The sequence below is a fragment of the Ziziphus jujuba genome, chromosome 8 (genome assembly GCF_031755915.1).
Source record: "Ziziphus jujuba cultivar Dongzao chromosome 8, ASM3175591v1".
Lineage (NCBI taxonomy): Eukaryota > Viridiplantae > Streptophyta > Magnoliopsida > Rosales > Rhamnaceae > Ziziphus > Ziziphus jujuba.
The window spans coordinates 23,647,451-23,673,273 of record NC_083386.1 but is presented as its reverse complement, the minus strand read 5'-3'; the positions used below and the strand labels follow the sequence as shown (position 1 = coordinate 23,673,273).

Below are 25,823 nucleotides of genomic sequence, written 5' to 3'. Positions count from 1 at the left end.
GTGCTCTCGAACAGGACTTTTCAAATGTTCCATGTGCTTTTCTATAGGGAGATATATAGAGAAGATTGTCTTTCTCAATCATCTCTTTGATTCTTTTCCCACATTATTCAGCTTCAGCTTTTCCTTTCTTTGTCAGTGCAATTTTTGGATCAGCAACTCATCTATAAGCCATCTTATATAGGTTTCCTTCACTCTGACCATGTGAAACCAGTATTATCCTATGAGGTCTAGGAGGTGGGATTTTCATGAAAACTAGTTAACCCATTATCACCATGTTCAATGCTCTCACTTGAGTTTCCACTGGCAGTGGATTTTACTTCTACTACTATTACTACCACTACTACTATAGAATCTAAATTTGAGAGTTGGACAAATGAAGCTGGAAGCATAAAAGGAAGAACTGTCATTGTTTGGAAAATAGGAAAATATTTCAAAAAGAAGTAGGAAATGTGTATAATTGAATCATTTTTATGAGTAGGAATATTCATCAAAGGTGTTTGATATTTTTACTAATATGTGGGGCTTAAGAATTTTGCTGAGAGGACAATGAAAGGCTTGTTTGTGGATGGTATATAGACCTTTTCTATGCCTTCATGTCAGATTGAAAGAGTTTCAGTTTCCTAGAATACTTGAGTACTGGAGTTGTCATGTTTACTTTCCCCAAATCAATATCACTCTTTGTTGGCTTCTCTATCCGATGGGAACCTTGCATGTGGTTTTAGATGGGTGTTTGGTGAGATGTCATTGTTGAGTTTTGAAGCTTTTTAAGTTTGGATTTCTTGCATTTCAGCTTGAACAGATTTGGCAAGTAAACTTCTCTTCCTCTTTTATCTTCTGATGATGAAACTAGCTTTCTAGTCAAATTTTATGAGGTGTGGAGTTTAATTTTTTTTTTTTTTTGGGTAGAAATAACATGAACATCTAGAGCAACTAGTCCATGCCATATACGTGTGCTTTAAACCAGCATTACTAAATTAAAGCCTTGTTTTCAGTTCTTAGGCTATGTGCTCAGTTCTTTATTGTGAAGCTGTAATTATAACAATATTTATTTTCATGGACAATGTGATGCCATGAGAGGGATCCTTCAGTCTCAACCACCCCAAATCAGTTTATCAAGTAATTTTTTATTCCAATGGTTAACTATGGAAGTCTGCGTTTCTATTTGGTTACAGGACATTGCCCGCTAAAATTATAGTGAATGCATTATGAATTAACTGCTCTAGCAGTAACCATACTTTTACAGCCAAACTTATTGAGCATTTCAGAAGTTTTAGCTGACATGAGAATGTGGTTCTAAAGGATAGAACCAAGTGTCACTAAATGGTTAATTTGAATCATAGGATTTATCACAAATTGAAATCACATACCACATCTCATGCAATGATGGGCTAATATCTTTGCTGATATGGAGTGTTTTGACTTGAGTGAATTGATTAGGCAACCAGAACAGAGATTTTAACTGGAGTGTTAGTTGTTTTTCTTGGTTTTCATGTTGAGATCTGGCTTATGACTGGTTAGACATACCTAATTGTATGGATTATATTTGTTTAAAAGGGTTTATGCTTCTTGTGGTTTTTTTTCTGTTGGTGGAAAATTTTCAAATTTCTCATATGCTCTTGTTCATATGCACATCTTACACATATAATATGCTAAATTTGATTGCTGCATGGTTACTAATATTGATTTTCTATTTCTTTCAGCATTGGAGGAGCAACTGATGGACTGAGCAGAAAATTGAAGCACAAAATTTGCGATCGTGGAGTTACAAGTGCAAGCTGATAAAATTACACATACACTCACAGAGATAGATTAAGAGAGAGAGATATATATAAATAGATAGAGAAGCATTGGTGGTGGTTTGTCCCCCATTAATGTAAGTTGCTTCTCTGTACAACATAGAAAATATTTTGCAAACTAATTTCGCTTTAATATAACGAACTTATCTGAAAACCTTTAGTTGTGCTGTATTGAATGAGTTTTACAATTTTGAACCTTGTCATTATGCGCTATGCTTATAATATTGTGTTATTTGGTGTGACAGAAATGTTTGTGTTGCATGGTTAGAATGTGAAATGTGAAATTAAAACTATTGTGAAGTTGTGTTTTTGTTTGAATTTAATGGGAGGTTTGAATGTGAAACTATAATATATCTATAGGTTATCCTTAGGAAGCAATGTATAATGTACATTACTAATGTATAATGTATTATGCGCTGGTTTGAAAATATTCTTTAGCCATTTTCATTATATTGTTGCACAAATCCCGTTAGGTGTATGTTATTTAGGTTCTGGAAAATTTTCCACCCCGAGGAAAATATTTCCTCTTTTTTTCCTCCAGGCGGAAAATTTATTCCTCCAGGCGGCAAAATTGTCCTTCAGGTTTTTCTCGTGTCGGAAAAAATGTTTCCTCCATCTGTTATGTTTTGTTGTATTTGATTTGCAGATAAATGGATTCAGATTACCAACAAAGGTTTTGGGACTCGGAGATATCGAGGGCAAAGGTTAATTGTAGATCGAACTTCTGGAAGGTTAAATAAAAGAAAAATTGATATATGTTTGTTTTTATTTTCAAAATCATTTGGACATTTCATAAAATGATATGTAAACTAAAGATTGAAAATCAATTCCAAAAAGCCTCTTTTCATTTAGGATTAAATTCAAAAAAAAAAAAAAGATTGCTAATAAATCTTCCACCGTGGAGTAGAAAATATTATATTCAATATATGAAATAATTATCAAAACATATTAAACCATAACACTAAATTAAAACTTTCTAATTCGAAGCATAAGATAATGGATTCGTACATCTCTGCCTATAATGTCCAACACCACCGCATCGGCTACATCTATGTCCAATAACATCTTCACCTTCGGATGGTATGCGTTGCATCCTCGGTCTACTGGCTCGCCTAGGGGTGGGCTCGGTTCGGTTCAGTTCAGTTTTGTGAACTTTTTTAAACCGAACCGACCGGTTCGGTTTGGGTTGGGTACAAAACCGAACCGAACCGAATGACTATTTTTCGGTTTGGGTTGGGTTCACGGGTTGGGCCGGGTTGGGCTTTCTGATGGGCTTCGGCCCAAATTTTTTTATTTTTGGTTTAGGCCGGTTTGGGCCTTATGATGAGCTTCACTTTCAGCCCAATTTTTTTTATTTTTGGTTTGGACCAGTTTGGACCTCATGATGGATTTCGGCCCAAATTTTTTTATTTTTACTATTTTGAGATATGAATTTTGATACATTGAGCCAAAATTGTTAAAAATCTCTTTTAGACCTTTTTAATTATCAATCTTTAATTATATTATTATTCATGCATTATATTTTAAATTAAATATCTTTTTCAAACTATTATCTAACTTAAATAATTTTAACATACATTCACCTAAATAAAAATACTAAATAAACTAACTATTAAGCATCAAACATGTGAAATAATACAACATAAAACTATACAACTACAATACAAGTTTATAGCTATCACCTAATTATACAAATACATCATACAACAACAAATAAATTCTCCAACAAGTTTACAACCAATATTAGTTATAAAATAGAATACAACTATATTTGATATCTTAAACTTCAAAATTAACTTAGAATTTAATAAACTAACAATACATAAAAATAAAAATTATTTTAAATAGTCTTCTTCCACACACTTCATTCCACGAGCAACCACCATCAACCACAATCTCATTATCACAATATGCCATGCAAAGCCATATTCCATTCATCCTTCAACAAGCATTAAAATTACACATTAAATATTAAATGTAACTAGCAATCAATAAACTTAAGTGCAATTTAGTATATTACTAAAATATTATCTAATTTAAAAAATAATTGGAATTAACAACAAACTTACCAAGCAATCATAGATCAATTAGATGGAGGTAGATTTTGTTTTGTAACACAAGATGCTCCTAAACAAATTAAAATATAATATTAAATTAATCAATAAATACTAAAAAGACGTTGTAAATATTACTAAAAACATTTAAAAAAATATTACTAAAAACATTTAAAAAGCTCTAAAAAACATGATAAAAATAAAATTACAAATAATTAAAAAAAATTCGTACATGATTCAATAGAATCATAATATGCAACATCCTCAATTGGTACTTCAACTCTATAATCATATCTCATAGGATTTGATTTCAACCAATTTTGTGAACAAATCAAAGCCTCCACCATCTTTGGACCCAATGAACTTCGAAATGCATCAAGAATACGTCCTCCGGTACTAAATGCAGATTCAGATGCTACTGTAGAAATTGGAATGACATATACATCTCTTGCAATTTGAGATAAAATTTGATATTTTGTGCAATTATTTTTCCACCAACCCAAAATATCAAATTTCTCACTCTCCACATCCTCACATGGATCAAACAAAAATCTATCAACCTCATTCTTTATTTCCAATACATTTTTCACCATTTTTCTTTTTTTAAATTGTGATTCTTTCAAACGCCGACGATCATCTATACTTCCATCATCCATTGAATCCACCATCATCCCACTTTGTTGTGCTTGTATTGATTGATTATCATTAGGATTAGACACTTTAGAACTCTCATCCATAGAATCAACTTCTTTATAAAAGTCATAAAGATTATATAAAGTATCTTTCACATCCTTAGTCAAAGATTCAACCATACCACTTTCATAAGCATCCTCAAAAAGATATGATACATATTCTAGCTTATATCGTGGATCAAGCACAACGGCAATAAGTAACAACTTGTTGACATTTCCAAGTGAACCCCAATATTTCTCGAACTTTGTCAACATTTTCTTTGCCATATCAGCCATCAAATGGTTTTGACTATTACTCCATTCAACAAGTACATTATACATCAAACTCAATTCATGAAAACATATATTAGAAGTAACAGTCAAAGAGGCACTAAATTTTAAGGTAACCTCATAAAAAGTAGCAAGAAATTTCACAAAAACCCTTGCACTATCCCAGTCTTTACTTTGAGGTGGCCCAGCTCTCTTCCTTCCAACTTCATCCTCCTCAAAATATCCAAGAAAAAAACCATCATCATCTACCATCCTATCAAAAGCTTTTTGATACTTCAAAGCCGAATTCAACATCAAATAGGTAGAATTCCACCTAGTAGACACATCCAAAACCACGGTTTCTCTAAATTCCATCTTCTCCTTGTCTACACATTCTTTAAATTTGGATAACCTTGAAGGCGATGATCGAACATATCTAATAGCATTACGAATTCCAGCAATACTATCATGAATTTCCCTTAATCCAAATGTCACAATCAAATTTACAATATGTGCAGCACAACGAACATGCAAAAACTTACCATCCAAAACATTTCCTTTCCAATAATCTAATCTTTTGTTCACAAAATTAATAGCCACATCATTTGAAGAAGCATTATCAACCGTTATTGTGAAAACCCTTTCAATACCCCATTCAATTAAACAATTTTCTATAACCTTACCAATTGTCTCACCCTTGTGATTTTGGACAATACAAAAATTTATAATTCTCTTATGCAACTTCCAATCATCATCAATAAAATGAGCGGTAAGAGTCATATAATTGTTATTTTGAATGGAAGTCCATGTATCCGTCGTAAGAAAAGGAAAAAAAATATGTTGACACATCAGAATCAAATCCTTCAATCGAAAAAAACAGAAAAAATTAAAAATAAATTTAGGATCAGTTTTAAAAGATTTAGGAGTAAAGTCCATATCAAATAGAAGAAAAATGTGAAGGGTTTTTAGATGCATATCCGATGACACATTTAATGGTTTGATGTTTTGATTTTATGGATGCAATCAATATGAGATTCAAACATTGTTCATAATAACTTCATAGAAATCAAATAACACAAATTTCACTTCACAATCTCCAAACTTCACAGCAAACAATTTCACAACCTAAGCTTCACTACACTTTCCAAAACTAATTTTCACCTTCCCACTTCTAATGAACTTCAAATTTCACAAATTGATGCAAAAATAATGAGAAAAAAGTCTAATAACTTACCTCTAAATTTCTCAACCACCAAAATCAAACGGAACTTGGAATCCTATCCTTCTTGAAGTTGTATCTGAATTTCTCAACCACCAAAATCAATGAAGTTGTTCCTCTCTGCAAAAAACATGTGCAAACCATTTTAGATCTGAATTTCCCTTACATATTTACTTTAAAAGAAAGAAATATAAAACTTTTTATGTCTTTTCTTTCCCTACTAAATAAAAAACAGCATATATATACATATAATCTAAACAAATATATACAAAAAAAGCAGGACTACGCGAGTCAACCCAACCAACAGATATCTGATCGCAAAATCGACAAGAAGAAGAAATTTGAACTTTAATTGGAATCTTAAAAATATATTCCGACAAAAAATCAACCATACTTCAATTTTAAGCTTCCAGCTCATGGAAAATTGATGTGTATTAGACAAATCACATAGAAAGGGAAACAAAAATAAAAAATCAACATCTTAGCTTCTGGGGTTCTACAAATATATCGACAAAAGATTACAATTACTGTTTGGAGAGAAAAGATGATGAAATCTGAAATTTCAATCTGTTTACAAAACAATCAAAGCCCAAAATAATAATAATTAATTAATAAATAAAAAAGTGTAAGAGAATTACGTGGCAGTAGGCTGAAACTGTTAAGCGAGCTAGAGACGCCGGCCGCAGAGATACGGGGAGGAGTCTGAGAGTGGGTGCGATTGGAGGGGAATACGGCATAGATCTTTTTCCAACTGAAGAAATTTTTTAAATATAATCGGAGCAATACATATATATATATATATATAATCCAATTATCCTTATGGAGAGCTAGCCAAGACTCAAAATCAAACACTTTCAGTGAAGGAATGGAGGAGAATAGATCAGAAAGTTAGACAAAAGACAGACCGACCGAGAGAGATTTTGAGAAAGAGGCGGCAGCAGATAGGCAGAGATTTCGACTGGCAGAGAGCAAGAGATTTCGACTTCGACTGGCAGAGAGCAAGAGATTTCGACTTCGACTGGCAGAGAGCAAGAGATTTTGACTGGTTTTCTTTTTTAATTTTCAAGCAAATTCCTGGAGGCTGGAGAGGTGGAAATGAAAGAGACGAGGTCACGAGAGGCGAGAGACGTATGGGTCGGTTCGGTTTGGGTTGGGTAAATTTTCTACCCACCCGTAACCCGAACCGAAAACTACGGGTTCAATCCATATGTAACCGAACCGACCCGCTTAACAGTTAAAAACCAACCCAAACCGACCCAAATAGTTCGGTTCGGGCGGGTTGGTCGGTCCGAGTCGGGTTTTGCCCAGCCTTAGGCTCGCCTACGTGTCCATCTTGGTGGAAGAACAATGCGACTTGCCACGTCATCCGGGACATGCCACTGTTTTTCATCTAACAAATGATAAATGGACTCAGCATAAGCTGCGCGATATGCATCCGCGGTGTAGTAATGAGAACACATGCCATAAGGAGCAATTTTTCGGTCTCTGCAAGCGGCAATACAATGATCACAAGGATATTGATCAAGATCGAAGACTTTGCATGAGCATGTTTTTGATTGGAGATTAACTGTACCCCTCAAACTCCCACCTTCCACAAGAAATTCATGCATATTAATGGCTTTCACACGTAGTCCAATGGACTCCAAATTTCGTAGTTTGAGTTGCTCTTCCATATGGTCAGTCACAGGCTTTGTCAATTTTGCACCTGCAGTACGTCGCTCATAAAACCACATTTGCAGTAAATCCCGTATGTGCTCTATTAATGCTACTATTGGCATCTCTCTAGCATCTAGCAGAATGCCATTCAAGCTTTCTGCAATATTGGTGGTCATGATAGTGTACCTTCTACATGGACAAAGAGAACGTGCCCACCTTGTAGGGTCACATGATCGAATGTACTGGGCAGCCCTACTGTTTTTTGCCTCAATTTGCCCCATATAAAACTCAAAATTTTCAACCAAATATGCACTAGCTGCGAGCATGAAACATTGTATTATTGATTCATCTTTCACATGTCCATTTGCTTTAATATTTCTGCTTATATGGTACGTGCACAACGCATGGCATGCATTAGGAAAAAACTTTGCATAATGCCCTTTCAATAGCGGGATGTCTATCACTCACAAACACCAAATCTGGAAAATCTCCGATGGCATCCTTCAGGTTTTGGAAAAACCATGTATATGCTTGCTCGTTCTCTCCATCTCCAATGCCAAAAGCCAAAGGATATATTTGCTTATTGTCATCCATGTCCAATGTAATATACATGTACCCTTTGTATTTCCCTTTCAATGTAGTTGCATCAACAGCCAACACAGGTCTTATGTGGGATTTAAATCCCCTAATGCTTGCTCCAATCGCCATAAAGAAATATACAAAATTGTTATTATCATCTGTTTTGATATGTGTAACAGTCCCAGGGTTCTTCGACACTAACTCATAACAGTAGGCAGGTAACTTAGTAAAATTCTCCTCTGGAGATCCCCTAACACTGTTAAGTGCATACTCTTTACCTCTCCATGCTTTGTTGTAGCTTATATTCACCCCATATTTCTCCAAAAAATCATGTTGAATTTCTTTGGGTTTGTAAACACGTGCAATACCTTCATATTTAGATTTGATACATTGCCCGATAACCCGGCTACTGGCTTGCTTGTGTTCTCGATGCACGATATCTAACGAGCAACTGTGTACATTATCAAAAATTCTCACAACAAATATTTCTCCATTTTTAAATGTGGTTGCACGTAGTCGCCATTTACAAGTATTTTCCAAGCATACAACCTCATACCGTTGTGTAGTTGACCGTGTCATCTTGAACTCCTTATTTTCTCGCATGCAATAGATACTCAGTTTATTCTGTAGGTCACGTTTGTTGCGAAATAATTGTCCAACTACTATGCTCTCACAGCCAGTGAACTTTGACGAAAATATGGCCATAGAACCACTTCTGTTGCTCGATGATATATGGTCACTTGTAGCACGATGAACCCTAACATCATCAACTCCTTCATTGTTCATTTCAGGATGCATATCATTATCATTGTCCGGCAACTCATGATCAAAATCTACATCATTATGATCAACATCATCCCCTGCTGCATTGTAATTCTCATCATGATCAATATGATGCAACTGCTCATACTCCTCGTCGTTAGGAAACCGTTCAGCATAGTCACCTCCAACATCAACTCCTTCGTGGATGTTAAATGATGTCCAGGCCCCACGAACATCAACTTGATCTCTAAACTGAGTTTCTTGAACCATAATTTCCTGAGATGTAGCCTGAATAGGTTCAGTACCGGAAGCTTGTGGTAGACGAGCGCCAATTGGAGGACAAGAAAAAGAATGAAGATTACTCCCACTATCCGAAGCAAATGCTGTTTGATGAACATTTCTACATACATGTTCAACTTTCGAAATCACCTCAACATACAATGGAGGTCGCATCATTGTCATCCCTCCATTCCTCACTTCTTGAAGAAAGCATTTCACATCCCTATCACATCGTATTTCTGTAGGATCCAACTTTTCTGCACATCGTCCATATATCCATTTTAGCTTTAGCAAATATTCATTTCGATCTATCTCAATAGAATTGAAAATCTCATCCTCTAACTCTGATTTTGTGCATCTCTTGCCGATGGAAACCATTATATTTTTACCATTTCGATATTCCCAATTACCACTATCATTTTGTACCAATGTTCCATTGTATAAAACCGCAATTACAATGTCATAATCTTCCATTTTACTACAAAATTAAATGAATAACGTTAAACTAAATCAATAAATATATAAAATTTTGAATAATACTAAACAAACATATTAACTGTATTAAAAAAGTTGATTCTGTTTTTTTTTTTCGGGCCAAATATAGCTTTTTCCTACTGGTGGAAAATTGGCGGAAAACTGGCAGAAAACTGGAGGAAAATTGGCGAAAAACTGGTGGAAAACTGGCGGAAAACTGGCGGAAATTTTGCGAAAACTGACAAACTGGAGGAAATTGGCGGAAGTTCATCTTTTTCGCCAAATTTCCTCCGTTTTTACTGTTTTTCGCTATTTTTCAGTTTACACAAAATTTCTCTCATTTTCAAACCATATGCCACCTAAGTATCTTTAAAATCACATATAACATCTCATAAATTAATTTCTTGCATACCCATATCAAATAAAAAGCTTAAAAAACCCTAAACTAATAAAACTTACAAGAAAAAAGAGAAAGAAAAAAAACAAAAAAAACACATATTTCTTTACTTTCATCTAATAAGAAAAAATATAAAAATTTTACCTGATTTTAGTTTGAGATATGAGAAAATACAAAAAAATGAGAGTGAAAGGCGATGAGATGCAAAGAGTGACCTTAGAGAAACCCCACGAACGGCTGTGTAGAAACCCCACAAACGGCTGTGTAGAGGAAGAAAGGAAAGGGTAAAAAAAAAACCTTTTGCGTAATTTTCAATTTTATCAAAGGTATTTTTGTCCCAAGATGGCTAGTTTTTAAAAAAAAAAAAATTTACTATTTTTCTAAAATAGAGTTGTAAGGTGGCTATTTATCGAAAAAACCCTAATATAAATGCATATTAAGAAAATCTTACAAACACTGGTCAAAACCTTTACATCATTTGGGGAAACATTTACATGAAGAATTTTTTGCAGTGGCGGTGAATTTTTTCTTGACTTTTATTATTGCTCTGCAAATTCAAGATCTGGGATTTTCGTTTTCTTCGGAGTATGAATGATTATGATGACTGAGATTCTCATGACATTTTTCTTTAATTTTTTTGTGATAAGAATGGTAAATGGCTTTCTAGCTAGACATATTTTAGTGCGATGGTCTTTTTTTTTTTTTTTTTTTTTTTTTTTTTTTGGGGGCGTCCCACTTATCTCTTTTAAATGACTATGATCTTTTTTTCTTTTATTATTACTTTAAAGTAGTTCATAAGGCAGTAAGTAGTAAGCACACTGTAGTTTCAAAACATGTCTCATAGAAATTCAGAAAAAGAAAGAATATAGAGGAACGGTGTTCACTCAACGATGAATTAGTTTTAATATCATTATCCATTACTTGGTGGTACCAGGGATAAACTGATAAGAATGAAAATAAAATTTGGTATAACTTAAAAATAGGAACTAAAATTAGGCAATTTCTTATTTTAGAAATCCAATAATGGAGGAATCACGACATTTAGTCACTCTCTCTGTTTCCATACAAATATTATGTAAATGATCCAATAAAGATTACAATCTTAAAATACTTGCCCAATAAAAGTATCTTTAGTTGGTCCTTTTACAATCTTAAATGAAATACCTTTTTTTTTTTTTTCCTAATTTTTCAATAATGTACGTACTACATTTTTCAGTGGGGAAATAGAAGGTATTCATCTCCAATAATTAATTATTATGATGTCGTGATGAAATGTTACCATCAATTATATACTGTTGAATTTCTTTCTACTTCCTGCCCTACACTTGAAAAAGTGCCCGTTTTCACACACACACACACACACAGAGAGACAGAGAAAGTGAAATTGAGTTGTAAATGGTCCAGCTTTTGAATTTTCAATCTGAGGTGTCTGATAACGAAATTCATATAAATCCAAATTAACCCCCTACAATATTCTACTTCCGTATTCACCCCCACATGCATGTTTCATCCCAAAAAAAAAAAGTCCAGACGGATATCAATTAATTAATTTTTAAAAAATGAATCCCATCGTACTCATTGGTCTGACTAATACATTGATGCTGATCCATCTTCACAACCAGTCAACCAAGACTGCTATTATATCTTTCTCATATCTCTCTGTCTCTCTCTTTCTTCTTGTATTTTCTTCTTCTTCTCCCTGTGAGCTTGTAACAAATTAAAGGAGAAAAAAAAAAAAAAAAAAAAAAAAAAAAAAAACATGGCAGTGGGTATAGGAGTAACAGGACAAGGTTCAAGCAACTACAATGGCAAAATGACTCCATTCGTCGTCCTTTCCTGTATGATGGCTGCAATGGGAGGTGTCATTTTCGGCTATGATATTGGGATTTCAGGTCTTAATATACAATTCCATTCTTTACTTTCATATATATATATATATATATAATTATGATTACAACGGGAATATCATGACTTTGTAAATAATTCATCTACTTTGCTTTGCAATATCTCAATTTGAAGTTTTTTTTTTTTTTTTTATGTTTTTTTGTTTTGTGGGATTTGGATTTGATGGTGAATTAATTTGATTAGGTGGGGTGACTACAATGGAGTCGTTTCTGGAGAAGTTCTTTCCGGAGGTGTATAAGAAAATGAAAGAAGACACTGATATCAGCAACTACTGCAAATTTGATAGTCAGCTTTTGACTTCCTTCACTTCTTCACTCTATATAGCTGGTCTTGTGGCTTCCCTTTTTGCGTCTTCAATGACCAGAGCTTATGGTCGGAAACCTTCTATTCTCGTCGGAGGTGCTGCGTTTCTCGCCGGTTCAGCCTTAGGTGGAGCTGCTGTTAATATCTATATGCTTATACTTGGTCGTGTCTTGCTTGGAGTTGGTGTTGGTTTTGCAAACCAGGTATTCTATTTTTATTTTTATTGTTGTTTTTCCATCTTATTGTTTCTCTTGAGCTTGTTAGTTGATTGGTTTGAGTTCCTTTTCATGGATGGGAACTGTTTTGAATGTTTTTGTGCAAAAATTATAGGCCAAAAAGTTGTTTATTTGAAGATGAATTTCTAATTTGGCATTGTAAGATTAGGAAATAATGCAAATGGGAATTATTAGGAGAACATGGAATTGAATATTCCTTGAAGATGTGGAGCCAATCAATTGGGAGTTTTTTTTTGGGATAAAATATCAATTAGCAAATTTTTTTTTTTTTTTTGGGGTAATTGTCAATTAGCAGTTGTTGATAAGAGACTTGATGGGTATGTGGATATTAAAATGGTAATAGGTTAGATTACTTAGCCACGTAATTTGCATGTTAATCTTTGAAATATAAATGGTTGGAAATTAATCTCCAATTACCATTTTTTTTTGGTAAACTCTTCTGACTTCTCGATTGAGGTGTCCTTGTCTCAGTAACGTATCTTTGACCAAATCTCTTATTTTATTACATTTTTTTTGGATCATTTTATTTTATTACTTAAATTATGTGAGGTGGCAATGATGATATCATTTGCTACGAATATGAGAAAAGCAAAATATTCGAAGTTTTTTTTTTTTTTTTTTTTTTTGAATAAGTAAAATATTCAAAGTTGAGAGGGTACACACAGTTTTCGTCTAAAATTTTATGTATATAGTAATATTAGATGATCAATATTCACATAATTAGCTTGTATCAATTTTTTATTTTTTATTTTTAAAGAAAGCTTGCATTTACAGCAGTAACTTTTTCCTTTAAAGAAAAAAATAACAAATATGACTAATTTGTGATAGAATGTTACTAGATTAGTTATATTTATGATGATAAAGCTTTACATATTAAATTTCATATAAATAATTTATAAATCATATAAAACCATGCCATCGAGTACCGATAAGATTGTTCAGCAAAAAAAAAAAAAAGACTACCGATAAGATTGAAAAAAAAAAAAAAAAAAGGCTAAATTTTAAAAGATTTTAAAATATTTCACATCAAATCATCAATTTAAAATTTGTTTTTGCTCTTGCTTACACTACATCAGTTTCCAAATTAACTAACAAAAACTTTTTAAATTGAAAAAAATCAGCTAATTTTCTGATTAATCAACTAATCAATTTTTTTCCCGGTCATGTGCAAACTAATTAATTTTCGAACAAATATTTGAAATTCATTTACATTTTAGCAACCATAACAATGAGTAACCAAGTTAGTATAGTAAATCTAAATTCTGACAAATTAATTTCGATCACTTTAATATTATTGATGGGAAAATCTTTGTAATATCTCTGAAACCTTTTGTTGCAAAAAAAAACAGTCGGTCCCTCTGTATCTCTCAGAAATGGCACCACCAAAATACAGAGGAGCAATCAACAACGGCTTCCAATTCAGCGTGGGAATCGGCGCTCTATCAGCAAACCTCATCAACTACGGAACCCAGAAGATCGAAGGCGGTTGGGGATGGCGGGTCTCTCTAGCTTTAGCAGCTGTACCAGCTTCAATCCTCACACTCGGCGCATTTTTCCTTCCCGAAACACCCAATAGCATGATCCAACGCGGCGAGAACCACCACCGCGTCAAGCAAATGCTTCAGCGAGTCAGAGGCACCGAAGAAGTTCAAGCAGAGCTCGCCGATCTCATCGAAGCCAATGAAGTTTCCAAAACCATCCACCACCCGTTCAGGAAAATTACCCAGAGAAAATACAGACCTCAGTTGGTCATGGCAATCATGATACCCTTTTTCCAACAAGTTACTGGGATCAATGTCATTGCATTTTACGCTCCGATTCTATTCAGAACCATCGGTTTGGGTGAGAGTGCTTCACTTTTATCCAATGTGATGACTGGTGCGGTTGGAACTATCTCCACCTTCATTTCAATGCTCATAGTGGACAAGCTCGGTAGGAGAGTTTTGTTCACGGCTGGAGGGATTCAGATGTTGGTGTCGCAGATTTTGGTTGGAGGAATAATGGCGGCTCAGCTTGGTGATCATGGTGGGGTGAGTAAAGGGTATGCGTTTCTGGTTTTGGTATTGATTGCGATTTATGTTGCTGGGTTTGGTTGGTCTTGGGGACCTCTTGGATGGTTGGTTCCGAGTGAGATTTTTCCTTTGGAGATTCGATCGGCCGGGCAGAGTATTAATGTGGTGGTGAATTTTTTCTTCACTTTTATTGTTGCCCAGTTATTTCTGTCAATGCTTTGTCATTTTAAGGCTGGGATTTTCTTCTTCTTTGGTGGTTGGGTTGTGGTGATGACTATATTTGTTTATTTGTTTTTGCCTGAGACTAAGAATATGCCACTTGAGAAGATGGAGAAGGTTTGGAGAGAGCATTGGTTTTGGAAGACCATTGTTGGTGAAGAGAGTGATGAGGGCTCTAGGATGGAAGCTGAAGCATGAAAATATATAATAGTTCTGTTCCCAATTTTCACGTATACAAATTCATTGTCAAAAAAAAAAAAAAAAAATCAATGAGATTTGTGAATTCTATATTTTTTGAGTAAGAATTCAAAGAAAGGGAAAATAGTGAAAATATATAATAGTTCTGTTCCCAATTTTCATGTATACAAATTCATTGTCAAAAAAAAAAAAAAATCAATGAGATTTGTGAATTCTATATTTTTTGAGTAAGAATTCAAAGAAAGGGAAAATAGTGGAAAATTAATGTAAAAATTGACTGTTGAAAATGATGTGATGATCACCGTGGGTATTGCGGTTTGGACTATTATTTGAAAGATAGGCACGCAAAACCCATGTTATTTGTAGGATATATGTTAAAATTGTAAAAGAGATATTTTTTTGAAGAGCCAGATTTGAAGCTATAAATTATAGTCTTTGGGCTGTTCAGTGACATGTTTTGTAAGATAAATGTCATGGATTTAATTCATAAGCTGTGACTTTTCTAGTAAAAAACAAGTTTGTTTGGGTCTTGTAGTTTGTTTATTTGTTCAATTTGGGTCACTTTCAAAGGGCTCGATTGGTCAAAGTAAAATTAAAAAGAAAAAAAAAAAAAAAAACAAAACAAAAAAACAAAAAAACGTCTGATATTGTGGATGAAGAGAGAGTGCAACCCGGCGCACCTGCCCAAATCCTAGTGAAGTTTTAATTCAAAACCAATTTGTTATCCTCGAACCAAAGATCATATGCTCTTCCATTTGGTACCCCTCAACCTGACAATGCTTTTGTTCCCATCCTATGACACCTCACCGAGTCACTGTATCACTGGGAGTTTCATGGCATTCTATGGCTTACCTACCTGCTTAGATTTAAATGAGGTTTCAATCCAAAATCAATTAGTTTTCCTCTAACGAAGGATCACATGCCTTTCCATTTGGCACCCCCTCAACTTGATGATGCTTTTGTTCCTATCTTTTGGCACCTCATTGTACCATTAGGAGTTTCATGGCATCCTATGGCACTTCACTGACCCAAGTGAAGTTCCAACCTGAAATCAATTAGTTATTCTCAAACCAAGGACCACATGCCCTTTTATTTGGCACCCTCTCAACCTAACAATGCTTCCGTTCCAATCCTATGGTGCCTCACTATATCACCTGGAGTTTCATGGCATCCTATGTCATCTAACCTTACCATTAGGAGTTTCATGGCATGGTCTGCTCTATGTGGAGATTGTATGGAGGTCCTTATCGTCCCATCACCTCGATACGAAATTTCATTATCTAGTTTCGATTGTTGATTATGGGTTCTTCCATTGTAGTTTACCAAAAGATGGCACCTCATTGTATCACTAGAAATTTCATGGCATCGCATCTCATTGATCCAAACCTAACAATGCTTTTGTTCACATCCTATGGCACCTCATTGTATCACTTGGAGTTTCATGGAATCCTATGTCACCTCACTGTACCACTAGGAGTTTCATGACATAGCCTTCTCCATATGGAGATTGCATGGAGATCTCCATTGTCCCACCACCTTCACACAAAGTTCCATCATTTAGTTTCCACTGTTGATCATGAGGTTCTTCCAACTCTATCAACCAAAGGCCCGCTAGTTCGCATCCATCATGGGGTCCACCAAAATGAAAAGCTTTGATACCACTTGAAGAGAGAGTGCAACCTAGCCCACTCTTTGTCTAAGTCTATTTGTCCAATTTTAAATGAGATTCCAATATAAAATTAATTGGTAATGAATGGGATAATCCACTTAACTTGTATGATATATGTTCTTTATATTTTCTATAAATGTAGAACTTTGGTTTGCATTTACAACAATCAAAAATATTTCTAGTACTTTGGAAGGAATAGTAATTGTTTTTGTTTTTGTTTTTGTTTTTTTTTTTTTTTTTTTTATATATTGAAGTTTGAATATAGGCAAAACCATGTTCTTTGTGAGATAATGTCATGGTTTTAATTCTTAATCTATGATTTTTAAAGTCATTTTTAATTTTTATTTTTTCCCAGTGAAAGAGAAGTTTGTTTGTTTTGGACCTCCTTTGTTGAAAAGAAGAAAACGATAGGATGGTCGGCATTTGTTTATTTACTTTTGTGGAAATTGTTTTTTTAATTTTAAAAAAAAAGTTGAAGGGGCCACATCCTCTTAAGTTAAGGTATATTAACAAATAAAAAAAAAAGAAATATATATACTAAACGTGGTATTAATAATATAAATCAAAAAGGTAAATCCAAAATTAGAAATGGTCACTTGTTGTCAAAACATAGGGATAAAAACTCTAAAATATAGGGTGGACTTGGATTATAACATAGGTCGTATTCTAGGCTGTATTTTTGTTAGAAAGGTCAATTTCATGGCTCTAATATGAAAACAGGCCACAAAATATTGAAAGTAATATTGGAGTTATAATTATGTTAAAAAAAATATTGGATTTATAATTTGTTATAAAAAAAAAAAGAATATTTGAGTTATAATTTTTTTAACAAAATTGAAATCTACTTTTAAATATTAAAATTTAAGAAAATCCAAAAAATGCCCTTTACTCTTTAAATTTGAAAAAAATTGTACAATTAAAATTTTAAAAGATAAGTAATACTATAATCTTTTGAATTATAAAAAATATATGCATAATTTTTTTCGAACGAAACAGTAAGATTTTTTATTTTTTATTTTTTATAAGAGTGGAGGACATAATGATTGTAGCCATTAACCAAAAAAAAAGAAAAAAGGGGTTTCGACTCGCTTTATTTTAACTCGTGGGCTTTGAACCAATAATTCACACCACCACTACCACCACATAAATAAAAAGACACGCAGCCAACCGTTATATCGGTTAAGAACTCTCCAGATCGACCCAAACGCAGTCTTCCATGTAGGGGCCCACTGGACGCTGACGTGGCAGAACGGTCGTTGTCAACAAGTATCCAACTATAAGACCGGCCTATCACAGCGAAGCCGTGCAAATTTTCAACTCCTTAATACAATCATACTCTCTCTACACGCCCAACGACTTACCCAACTCTCTCTCTCTCTCTCTCTCTAAAAACACGAAAATCAAGACTTTCCAACTTTTCTGCTTTTATTGCTTTCGCTTCAGCTTCTTTCATCACCTGGCTCTGTTTGGGAGGTAAATTTTTTTTCTCATTTTCGCGGAAATTAGGGTTTTTGATTTTTTGATTTCTTTTATTCTTTTTCTTGTTTCTTTTTGTTTTTATCTGTGAAGTGATATTTCTGATCAGCTTGCGGGTTGATATTGATTTTGATTTGGTACGTATGGTTTTTTTTTTTTTTTTTTTTTTTTTTTTTTTTTTTTTCTTTTAGGAAAAAAAAAGGGATTTTGATGATCTGCATGTAGGTATCGATTCAATGGTTGATTATTCTTGTTTGTTTGACGAGAAAAATGAAGGAAATTAATAGGAAGTAAAACTTTTAAGGTGGCAGCATTGCTACTGAAATCAGATTTATTAAAAGTGCTTGGTTGTTCTTGGTTGGCTTGAGAAATCTTGACTTTTTTTAAATAATCAGAAAATAAAGTAGGCTAAAATTTGTTTTCACTTTGATTTTTTCGTCATTTTCTTTGCTTTGAATTAGAGTGGTTAGTTGGATGGTCATGGAGAGAGTGAATCACAAGGGTTTATGGTTATTTGGGTTTAATTTATGTACTTCTTAAAGGAGGTTCAAATTATATATATATTTATCTGTAATATACTAAATCCTAAACTATTTTAGATTTACCTTGATATATATGCGTATCAGACTATCAATTTTCTTGACAACCAATTATAGTCTAATTGTTGTTGTAGTCTTTTTCTGCTTATTTTAGTAGAAGCTTCAAATCTTGTTTTATTAATCACCTATGAGATGTCATTGATGGGTCTACTGGGCAACAGGCTTAACTGGTAATTTTCTTTGAATTTGAGTCTGGTCTCTGCTACTGATCCAATGCCTTCCGCCATCTTGCCTGATTGGCATGATAAGGCTAGTGGTTTCTTTTCTTCCTCAGGTATCATTTATTTTAGGTTATGCTTATTATTTGCTCTCGTTTTTTATGTTTTTATATTTAATTAACTTCCTAATGCAGGATCCAAGATTAAAGTCGCTGGACAGTCAGCTGGAACATTTGTGGGCGATGTTGCAAAAGATGCAAAAGGTAATGTCACTGATGTGGCTGGACGTGTTGGTAATATGGTCAAAAGTCGATGGGCAATTCTTCAGCAACCATCTACAAGACATGCTGTGCAGGAACGTCTTATATCTGCTGCTGCTACTACTGGTACATTGTTTAGAAAGGGCTTTTCGGAGACAAAAGACAAGGTCTCTGTTGGGAAGATAAAAGTTGAAGAGGTAATTGCTAGAATCAATTTGGTATATAAGTTTCTTTATCTACTTTTTTAAATATTATCAATTACTTGTGGAAGCTAAAAATTAGCAGAGGCGAGATGACTTCTGCAAACTTCATTAATTCACTATGCTCTGTAAAGGTGGTTATGTAGTTATAGAATTCGGACATAGAAGTCTATGTATATGTTATGGATAGTACATAACTTTCTGCTCAATCTGCATTTAATTCAATACCTCGGGTCATATTTGTTTTCAATGGCCTAAAAATAGGCTTCTCATACAAGTTTATGTGATCGCTGATACAAGTAAGGTGGTGCATTTCTTTCAGGTGGCGAAGAAGACTGCACAAAAAAGTAAAACTATTTTGACTGATATTGAACGGTGGCAGAAGGTACAGAATTGAGAGGCAGTTGCTAATTTGTTTGCAGTTTTCTTTTTTTAGATAAAATAAAATTACCTGTATTGAAAGTTTTTCGTCTCTTTCTTATTTGCAGGGAGTGGCTAGCACTGATGGTATGTTTCACAATAAAATACTTCTACCACTTATCTCTTCCTTTTGATCTATTATATATTGTTGAAATATTTGCAAAGACCAATTGGCACGTGGAGTTGAGGTACTGGATAAGAGTTGGAAGGGTGTGAAGGGGCAGTTAAAAACTTTGGCTGTTTTTTTGGTCAAGTGGATTAGGTCTTTAACAATAACCTAGATTTGGTTTCTTTTGAATTCAGACTTTCAAACCCTCTCTGACATGGATCCTCTGTTGTGAGTTGTTTGAGAGTGAGAAATGAGAATTAGCAGCTTGTAAACTGCAATTTAAGTATTATGAGGGGTCAGGTTTTATTCTTATGAGATAGCCCAGTATCCAACTTACAATTTTATGCTATATCTCACAATTTACACAAATGGAAAATGCAGGTAAAGAGAAACTAGATATACACTATTCATTGGGAGGGTTCAATTGATGAGCTTGAATATGATCTAGTGTCATGGGAGGAGGTTTATTATCGTGTTTTGTTTGGGTCTGGTTTTCAATAAGGTTGAGTTTCTCAGTTGCAGTTGAGAGATACGATATGGTGGAGGAGTGGGTTGTGGACTTGTAGTAAAGTAATGATAGGGGAGAGGTGGTTGAATTACAAACAATGTTAGAAGCACTTATCAAGTCTCTTCATACAAAACTATGATAAACAGCTGGGATGAACAAGCATCATGAAAGGTGTTACCTTTGTTACTTGTGCTAGTTTAAATCTGGCAACTATAGAGTTCATTGGGTAGGGCCTACTTTTTGCATTGCGTGGTTGAGATTTTGGTATTTATTAAAAGGTTGAGACATTAGGAGTCTGGGGTACATTGATTTGTGATTTTGAGCTGACTCATATTATTAGGAGTTGGATTCATCTAGGTAATTAGGATCATGATACTGTAGATCCTCAGTTTTCTCCATCATTTGTCTTTGTTTTATACGAGTGAATAATTAGGGTGCATATATTTTTATTTTTTTAAGCTGCATAGGCTTCAGGATCTGCTAAAGCATACTTTGGAGAGGTATAGTGATCAGTGTTGTTTATTTTAATTCTCAGTATTTGGAGTTCCAATCGAGGTTACTGTACAACGGCAACAATCCAGCAGGCCAATTCCCCATATCTTGGTCAATTGTGCAGATTATCTCATATTGTCAGGTACTTTATTGGAGTACTAGAAGATGTATAATTTCTATCAACCGTATATATGCATTTGAGCATATGCCAATACTTGTTGCACATATACCTTCGGAGAAAACATGCGTACTTATTATCATTACAGCATTTTTCATGTAGCTGAGATTAACTTGTTTGTGAATTTTTTGTTTTTTAGGACTAAATACACCTGAACTGTTTAAATCTGAGGGTGATAAAAAAGTTATTCAACAATTGGTCTCAATGTATAACGAAGGTATATTCTCTGAGCGCAGAGCATTCTGTAGTTATTCAGTATGGATTATATGATAACCTAATAACATGTTTTGATTGCTTCAGATCCAAATGCATCATTACCAGAGAGTGTAAATCCAGCTGATGTGGCAGCTTTAATCAAATGTTATCTTGCTAGCCTCCCTGAGCCACTGACTACATTTGAACTTTACAATGAGATCAAAAGTGCTCGTTCCAGTAAACATGCAATGAGAAATATATTGAAGAGGCTTCCTAACGTCAACTATATGACCTTGGAATTTACTACTGCATTGTTGCTCCGTGTTAGTCAGAAGTCACTTCTTAACAAGGCATGAGACTTCTCTCTCTCTCTCTCTCTCTCTCTCTCTCTGTGATTCTTTTATTGGATTTGGATGATTCTGTCTAGGGTTAGTTGGAGCATACACTTGGATATCATATTAATATAAGCTCTTATTTTGGTAGATAATAAATTCTCCTGTCAATTATAAACTTGAATATCATACTTTTATTTGCATCATTGGTTCAAGAGATAATTAATCCATCATTGAATTCGCATTTTAGAAGTGTTGCATTCAAAAGCAAATTTACCTTGAGTATGCTTAGAATGGTAAGTTACTTCTAGCTGCTGGCAATGTATGAAGTTGCTAGGTATTGAATGGTAATTTAATAAGCTATGCTCAACCTCATACAGATGGACACACAAAGTCTTGCCACAGAATTGGCCCCTGTTATAATTTGGCAGGAGGAAAGGAGACCTGAGTTTTATAGGCAATATTGGAGTAGTCTACCAAAAGGCTCTTCCGATAAGAACTTCAATCAGCCGCCTGCTTATAGTGCTTGGGATATGCTCTCTGGTGAGTGTCATGGTTCATAATCAGTGCGTATATCTTTGTTGTTATAATTTTTTCCGTGTGTAAATAAATAGATGAAAATGAGATGGCATAGTGGTAATTACAATTTTTCCTTAATCAAATCTTGTACTTGCTTTCGATCCTTTGCAGAAGATGGCGAAGATATTGATGCATCTTCTCCTATTCCCTTGGATGATGGCATGCCTATTGATTTTGCTGCTATTGAGGTTGTTCAGTGCCTCATAGAACATCATAATGCAATTTTCACAGATGCAAATGAAACAACATGGAGATGATGTAGAGTGACTTGTTTTGTTATATACCGTTTATTGATTTTGTTTTGTTGTAAATTCGACCTTGGTTGGAAGAAATATTAAGTTTGCTTAAAAGCTATGCCAAAATGAATTTGAGTTTTTGTTTCCCTTTTTTTTTTTTTTTTTTTTAACCTTTTCCATTTTTTGCCATACCATAAAAAGTAAGTGAAGATATTAAAAAATTACAATTGATAACACTTCTCCTCTATCTCCTCTTTCTATTTATCTTTCCACTTAAGTCTATATAAATTTGTTTTTATCAGTTTGTTTTTGCATATTGTAGTTTAAAAATCTCATATTAAATACGTATAGTATGTTATAGATATATTTCTCTTTAAAGTTTCATATAAACAAGTTAATTTCTTTAGAAAGTGCACTTCACAAAAATAACTTACATAGTTTCTAAAAGTTAAAAAGGAGGTGCATTTGCAAACGACACACTCTCTTAGAGCAGAATACTTTGGCATACAAAAACACGAATGTAGTTAATACAAATCAAGTGGGGTTGACGTCCCCATAGTATCAATAACGAAAGCTCCAACCATCGAAAATTCACAACCCAGATGAACTTGGAAGAGCTTCAAGATAATCAATCATTTCAGGTGGAAAGTCCTCAAAAAAATTGTTGAGGGTCTCAGTGCTTGTACTTTCAACCAAGCCAGTTGGAGTTTTCCCCATAAATCCGAGAGATGGCAACCTGTTGAAGAATTCCTGACCACTTTCAGATTCAGGCGGAGCCTCCTGCTGCTCGAACATGTCGAACAAGTTGGAACCGGTAGGCTCCAGGTTGATTTCCTGATTCTGTGGTAAAACTGAGCTATCCAATTGGGATTGAGATGGTTGAGACAAAGGGCAATATGGAGAGGAATCAATAGATGCTACCCTCTGAATTGGTGTGCCTTCAAGTATGTGAAGATCTGTCTCCAAATTTATGAGGTTCGGCTTCTCAAGATCCGGTAATGGCACCATTCTTAACTCTTCTGAATCCAAGTATGCATAGTTGGGCTGGAAACTGTGACATGGTGTGGCTTCCATTATAGTAGAACTACATGAAGGAACCTGAAATTATATAATCCTTGATGTCAAAAAGTGAAACAAGGCCATTGTAATAAACAATGAAGAATTTGAAGAAGAATCAGTGAAGAGAAAAAATAAATAAATAAATAAATAAAAAGAATCATTATTCTATCTGATCCTGTTTACCTTTGGTAGTTGATGAACAACAACATTTTTCCCTTTGGTTGTCTGAGACTTTAATGGTGATGGTTTATGTAAAATCCTCTCCAACCTCTTTCTTCTAGTGCTCCAGAAATTTTTCACATCATTATCTGTTCTTCCTGGCAAATAGGTTGCTATTTTTGCCCATTTGTTCCCAAATTCTGCTTGCAATTCTATTACCACCCTTTCTTCCTCTACTGAAAACTTGCATCCCCTGTAAAATATCCCCCCCACAAAAAAAAAAAAAGGAAAAAAAAAAAAAGACAAAAAGAAAAAAAAACATATTCATTACACATCCACAAAACCCAACATGAAAGTTTCAAGTTTCAGAGCCACACAGTCAAATTCCCATACACCTAGTGTACTATTTCTACAATACTTCACATAAGAAAAACAGAATATAGTGAAAACCCAGACCAACTTACGTCTTCAAATTGGGTCTAAGCTTGTTGACCCATCTAAGACGGCAAGATTTTCCAGTTCTGGGCAAAAGTCCTTTGGATCGAATGGAGCTCCAATCTCTTGGACCATTCCTGTTTACATGGTTTATCAGTACCTCGTCTTCTTCAGCAGTCCATGGACCTTTCTTTATATATGTTCCATCACTCTGTCTTTCCATCTTTTATTTTCTCTTTTAAGAATCAAACGCACTGCATATTACAATCTTTTGCTTCTCTTTTTTATGCATCAATTTTCCTTCCAATCTTATGAAAAAAAATTTCTGGGAAAATCGAATGCTGTTTTGTTATGGGTTAGGAAACTTTCAATTTTTGAGTTTGATGAAATTATACGCTGCACTTTGATTTTTCTAGGCCGATTTGGAAACCTTGGATCACATAGAGAAGATGGATCAAGGTGTTTGATCTGACCAGCGAAGAAGAATCAAAGCCTTTGTTCTGTATCATTGCTGACGTGTCAGAACGTAAATGGTGCTTTCAATATATGTGAGAACAGTGGATTGTATGTATATTCCCACTTCTCCAAAAAAAGTGACGGTTTTGACGGTTGGTGGTAACACCCATGATACCCCCCCGCCTTTTCTCCTTTGTTTAAATTTTGCTTGAAATTACATATGCATCCCCAATTTCAATTTATTTTATTTTATTTTGGATAAATTTTCATTTTTTTTTTAATTATTTGCAAGGTTTAATTTTTTTTTTCCTTAAAAAATAGAAATCGAGATGAATGTAAAATATTATCATGAGGAATCATAATTCTTATGGTGAAAAGTTTAAATAAACTTTTACATCACATTAAAAAAAAAAAAAAAAAACAAATAGACAAATTTATTCATAAATAAATTTTATTAAGTTATCTTAAAAGGTTACGCTAGTATTACACACACACACACACACACACACACCTATCAAGAACACTTGATCAATTTATCTGTTTTCTCTTTCTTTAAAAAAAAAAAAAAAGAAAAAAGAAAGAAGAAAATTATCAGTCTTTTCAAAAAACAATATCAGTTTTCTTTGTTATTAAATAGAAGTTTTATATTTGTAACAACTAATAATGCAAAATAAGAATAATTTTTTAGGAGATTATATATATATATATATATACATATAATGCCGGTCAAGAATTAACATGGAAAAATCAAAATATGAAAGATTAAGTACTTTACCTTGTAGGGAAGCAAGCAGTCAAGAAGAGAAAATTGAAATAATTCCGGCCAACTCTGCCTCCGAGAAGAAGGATATCAACAACAACGATCAAAACCCATCAGAAGATATTGTCGTGTATATATATGTTCATGAAAGCAACCTAACCAAAGAGGGAGTTCAAAATAATATGGGATACTCTTCTGTTAGAGTAGCCAATCTCATTTTGAACTACATCTTTGGTTAGATTTTATGTAAATACAAAACAATATATCTTTTGGGTGTTCTGAAATAAATTAAAACATTAAAATACAAATTTTTTTCTTTCATCTTCTTTTTTTTACAACATCAAAAAAAAACTCTTATGTTTATATTAACATATTAGTAAGAAAATCAATCACCAATCGAATATGACCAAAAAAAAAAAAAAAGAAAAAAAAAATTACCGAGGACCAAAAGAATGAAAATACATCTTGTAGAAAACAAAAAATATAAAGAAAATCCTCACCAATTCTTGTCAT

General features: G+C 33.8%; 3 protein-coding genes across 4 annotated transcripts; 2 read left to right on the top strand and 1 right to left on the bottom strand.

Annotated features, from left to right (window-relative positions):
- Nucleotides 1-11,843: 11,843 nt before the first annotated feature.
- Nucleotides 11,844-15,249, top strand: LOC107414173 (hexose carrier protein HEX6). Its single transcript, XM_016022270.4, has 3 exons — nucleotides 11,844-12,049; nucleotides 12,246-12,568; nucleotides 13,951-15,249. Exons 1-3 carry the CDS (start codon nucleotides 11,917-11,919, stop codon nucleotides 15,028-15,030), a joined length of 1,536 nt encoding a protein of 511 aa, XP_015877756.3. The 5' UTR covers nucleotides 11,844-11,916; the 3' UTR covers nucleotides 15,031-15,249.
- A 2,766-nt stretch (nucleotides 15,250-18,015) lies between these two features.
- LOC107414174 (uncharacterized Rho GTPase-activating protein At5g61530) lies at nucleotides 18,016-22,588 on the top strand. 2 transcript variants are annotated; one of them, XM_016022271.4, is made up of 10 exons: nucleotides 18,016-18,172; nucleotides 18,936-19,048; nucleotides 19,127-19,389; nucleotides 19,715-19,777; nucleotides 19,881-19,899; nucleotides 20,965-21,063; nucleotides 21,239-21,316; nucleotides 21,400-21,644; nucleotides 22,007-22,169; nucleotides 22,317-22,588. In XM_016022271.4, the coding sequence occupies exons 2-10, from the start codon at nucleotides 18,988-18,990 to the stop codon at nucleotides 22,460-22,462; spliced, it is 1,137 nt and encodes a 378-aa protein (XP_015877757.3). In that variant the 5' UTR covers nucleotides 18,016-18,172; nucleotides 18,936-18,987; the 3' UTR covers nucleotides 22,463-22,588. The 2 variants fall into 2 exon arrangements, with proteins under 2 accessions (XP_015877757.3, XP_015877758.3); XM_016022272.4 differs by lacking the exon at nucleotides 18,016-18,172 and adding an exon at nucleotides 18,277-18,312.
- A 122-nt stretch (nucleotides 22,589-22,710) lies between these two features.
- On the bottom strand, nucleotides 22,711-24,835 carry LOC107414169 (transcription factor DUO1). Its single transcript, XM_016022267.4, has 3 exons — nucleotides 24,124-24,835; nucleotides 23,684-23,912; nucleotides 22,711-23,539 (listed from the first exon to the last, which is right to left on the bottom strand). The coding sequence occupies exons 1-3, from the start codon at nucleotides 24,315-24,317 to the stop codon at nucleotides 23,033-23,035; spliced, it is 930 nt and encodes a 309-aa protein (XP_015877753.4). The 5' UTR covers nucleotides 24,318-24,835; the 3' UTR covers nucleotides 22,711-23,032.
- Nucleotides 24,836-25,823: the final 988 nt, after the last annotated feature.

Excerpts from the sequence above, each read along its gene's own strand:
- LOC107414173 (XM_016022270.4), top strand. The coding sequence starts at position 11,917 with ATGGCAGTGGGTATAGGAGTAACAGGACAAGGTTCAAGCAACTACAAT. Across the intron at positions 12,050-12,245 it reads CTATGATATTGGGATTTCAG|GTGGGGTGACTACAATGGAG; the intron begins GTCTTAATATAC and ends TAATTTGATTAG. Across the intron at positions 12,569-13,950 it reads GTGTTGGTTTTGCAAACCAG|TCGGTCCCTCTGTATCTCTC; the intron begins GTATTCTATTTT and ends AAAAAAAAACAG.
- LOC107414174 (XM_016022271.4), top strand. The coding sequence starts at position 18,988 with ATGCCTTCCGCCATCTTGCCTGATTGGCATGATAAGGCTAGTGGTTTC. Across the intron at positions 19,049-19,126 it reads TGGTTTCTTTTCTTCCTCAG|GATCCAAGATTAAAGTCGCT; the intron begins GTATCATTTATT and ends TTCCTAATGCAG. Across the intron at positions 19,390-19,714 it reads GGAAGATAAAAGTTGAAGAG|GTGGCGAAGAAGACTGCACA; the intron begins GTAATTGCTAGA and ends CATTTCTTTCAG.
- LOC107414169 (XM_016022267.4), bottom strand. The coding sequence starts at position 24,317 with ATGGAAAGACAGAGTGATGGAACATATATAAAGAAAGGTCCATGGACT. Across the intron at positions 23,913-24,123 it reads CTTAGACCCAATTTGAAGAC|GGGATGCAAGTTTTCAGTAG; the intron begins GTAAGTTGGTCT and ends GATATTTTACAG. Across the intron at positions 23,540-23,683 it reads TTGTTCATCAACTACCAAAG|GTTCCTTCATGTAGTTCTAC; the intron begins GTAAACAGGATC and ends ATATAATTTCAG.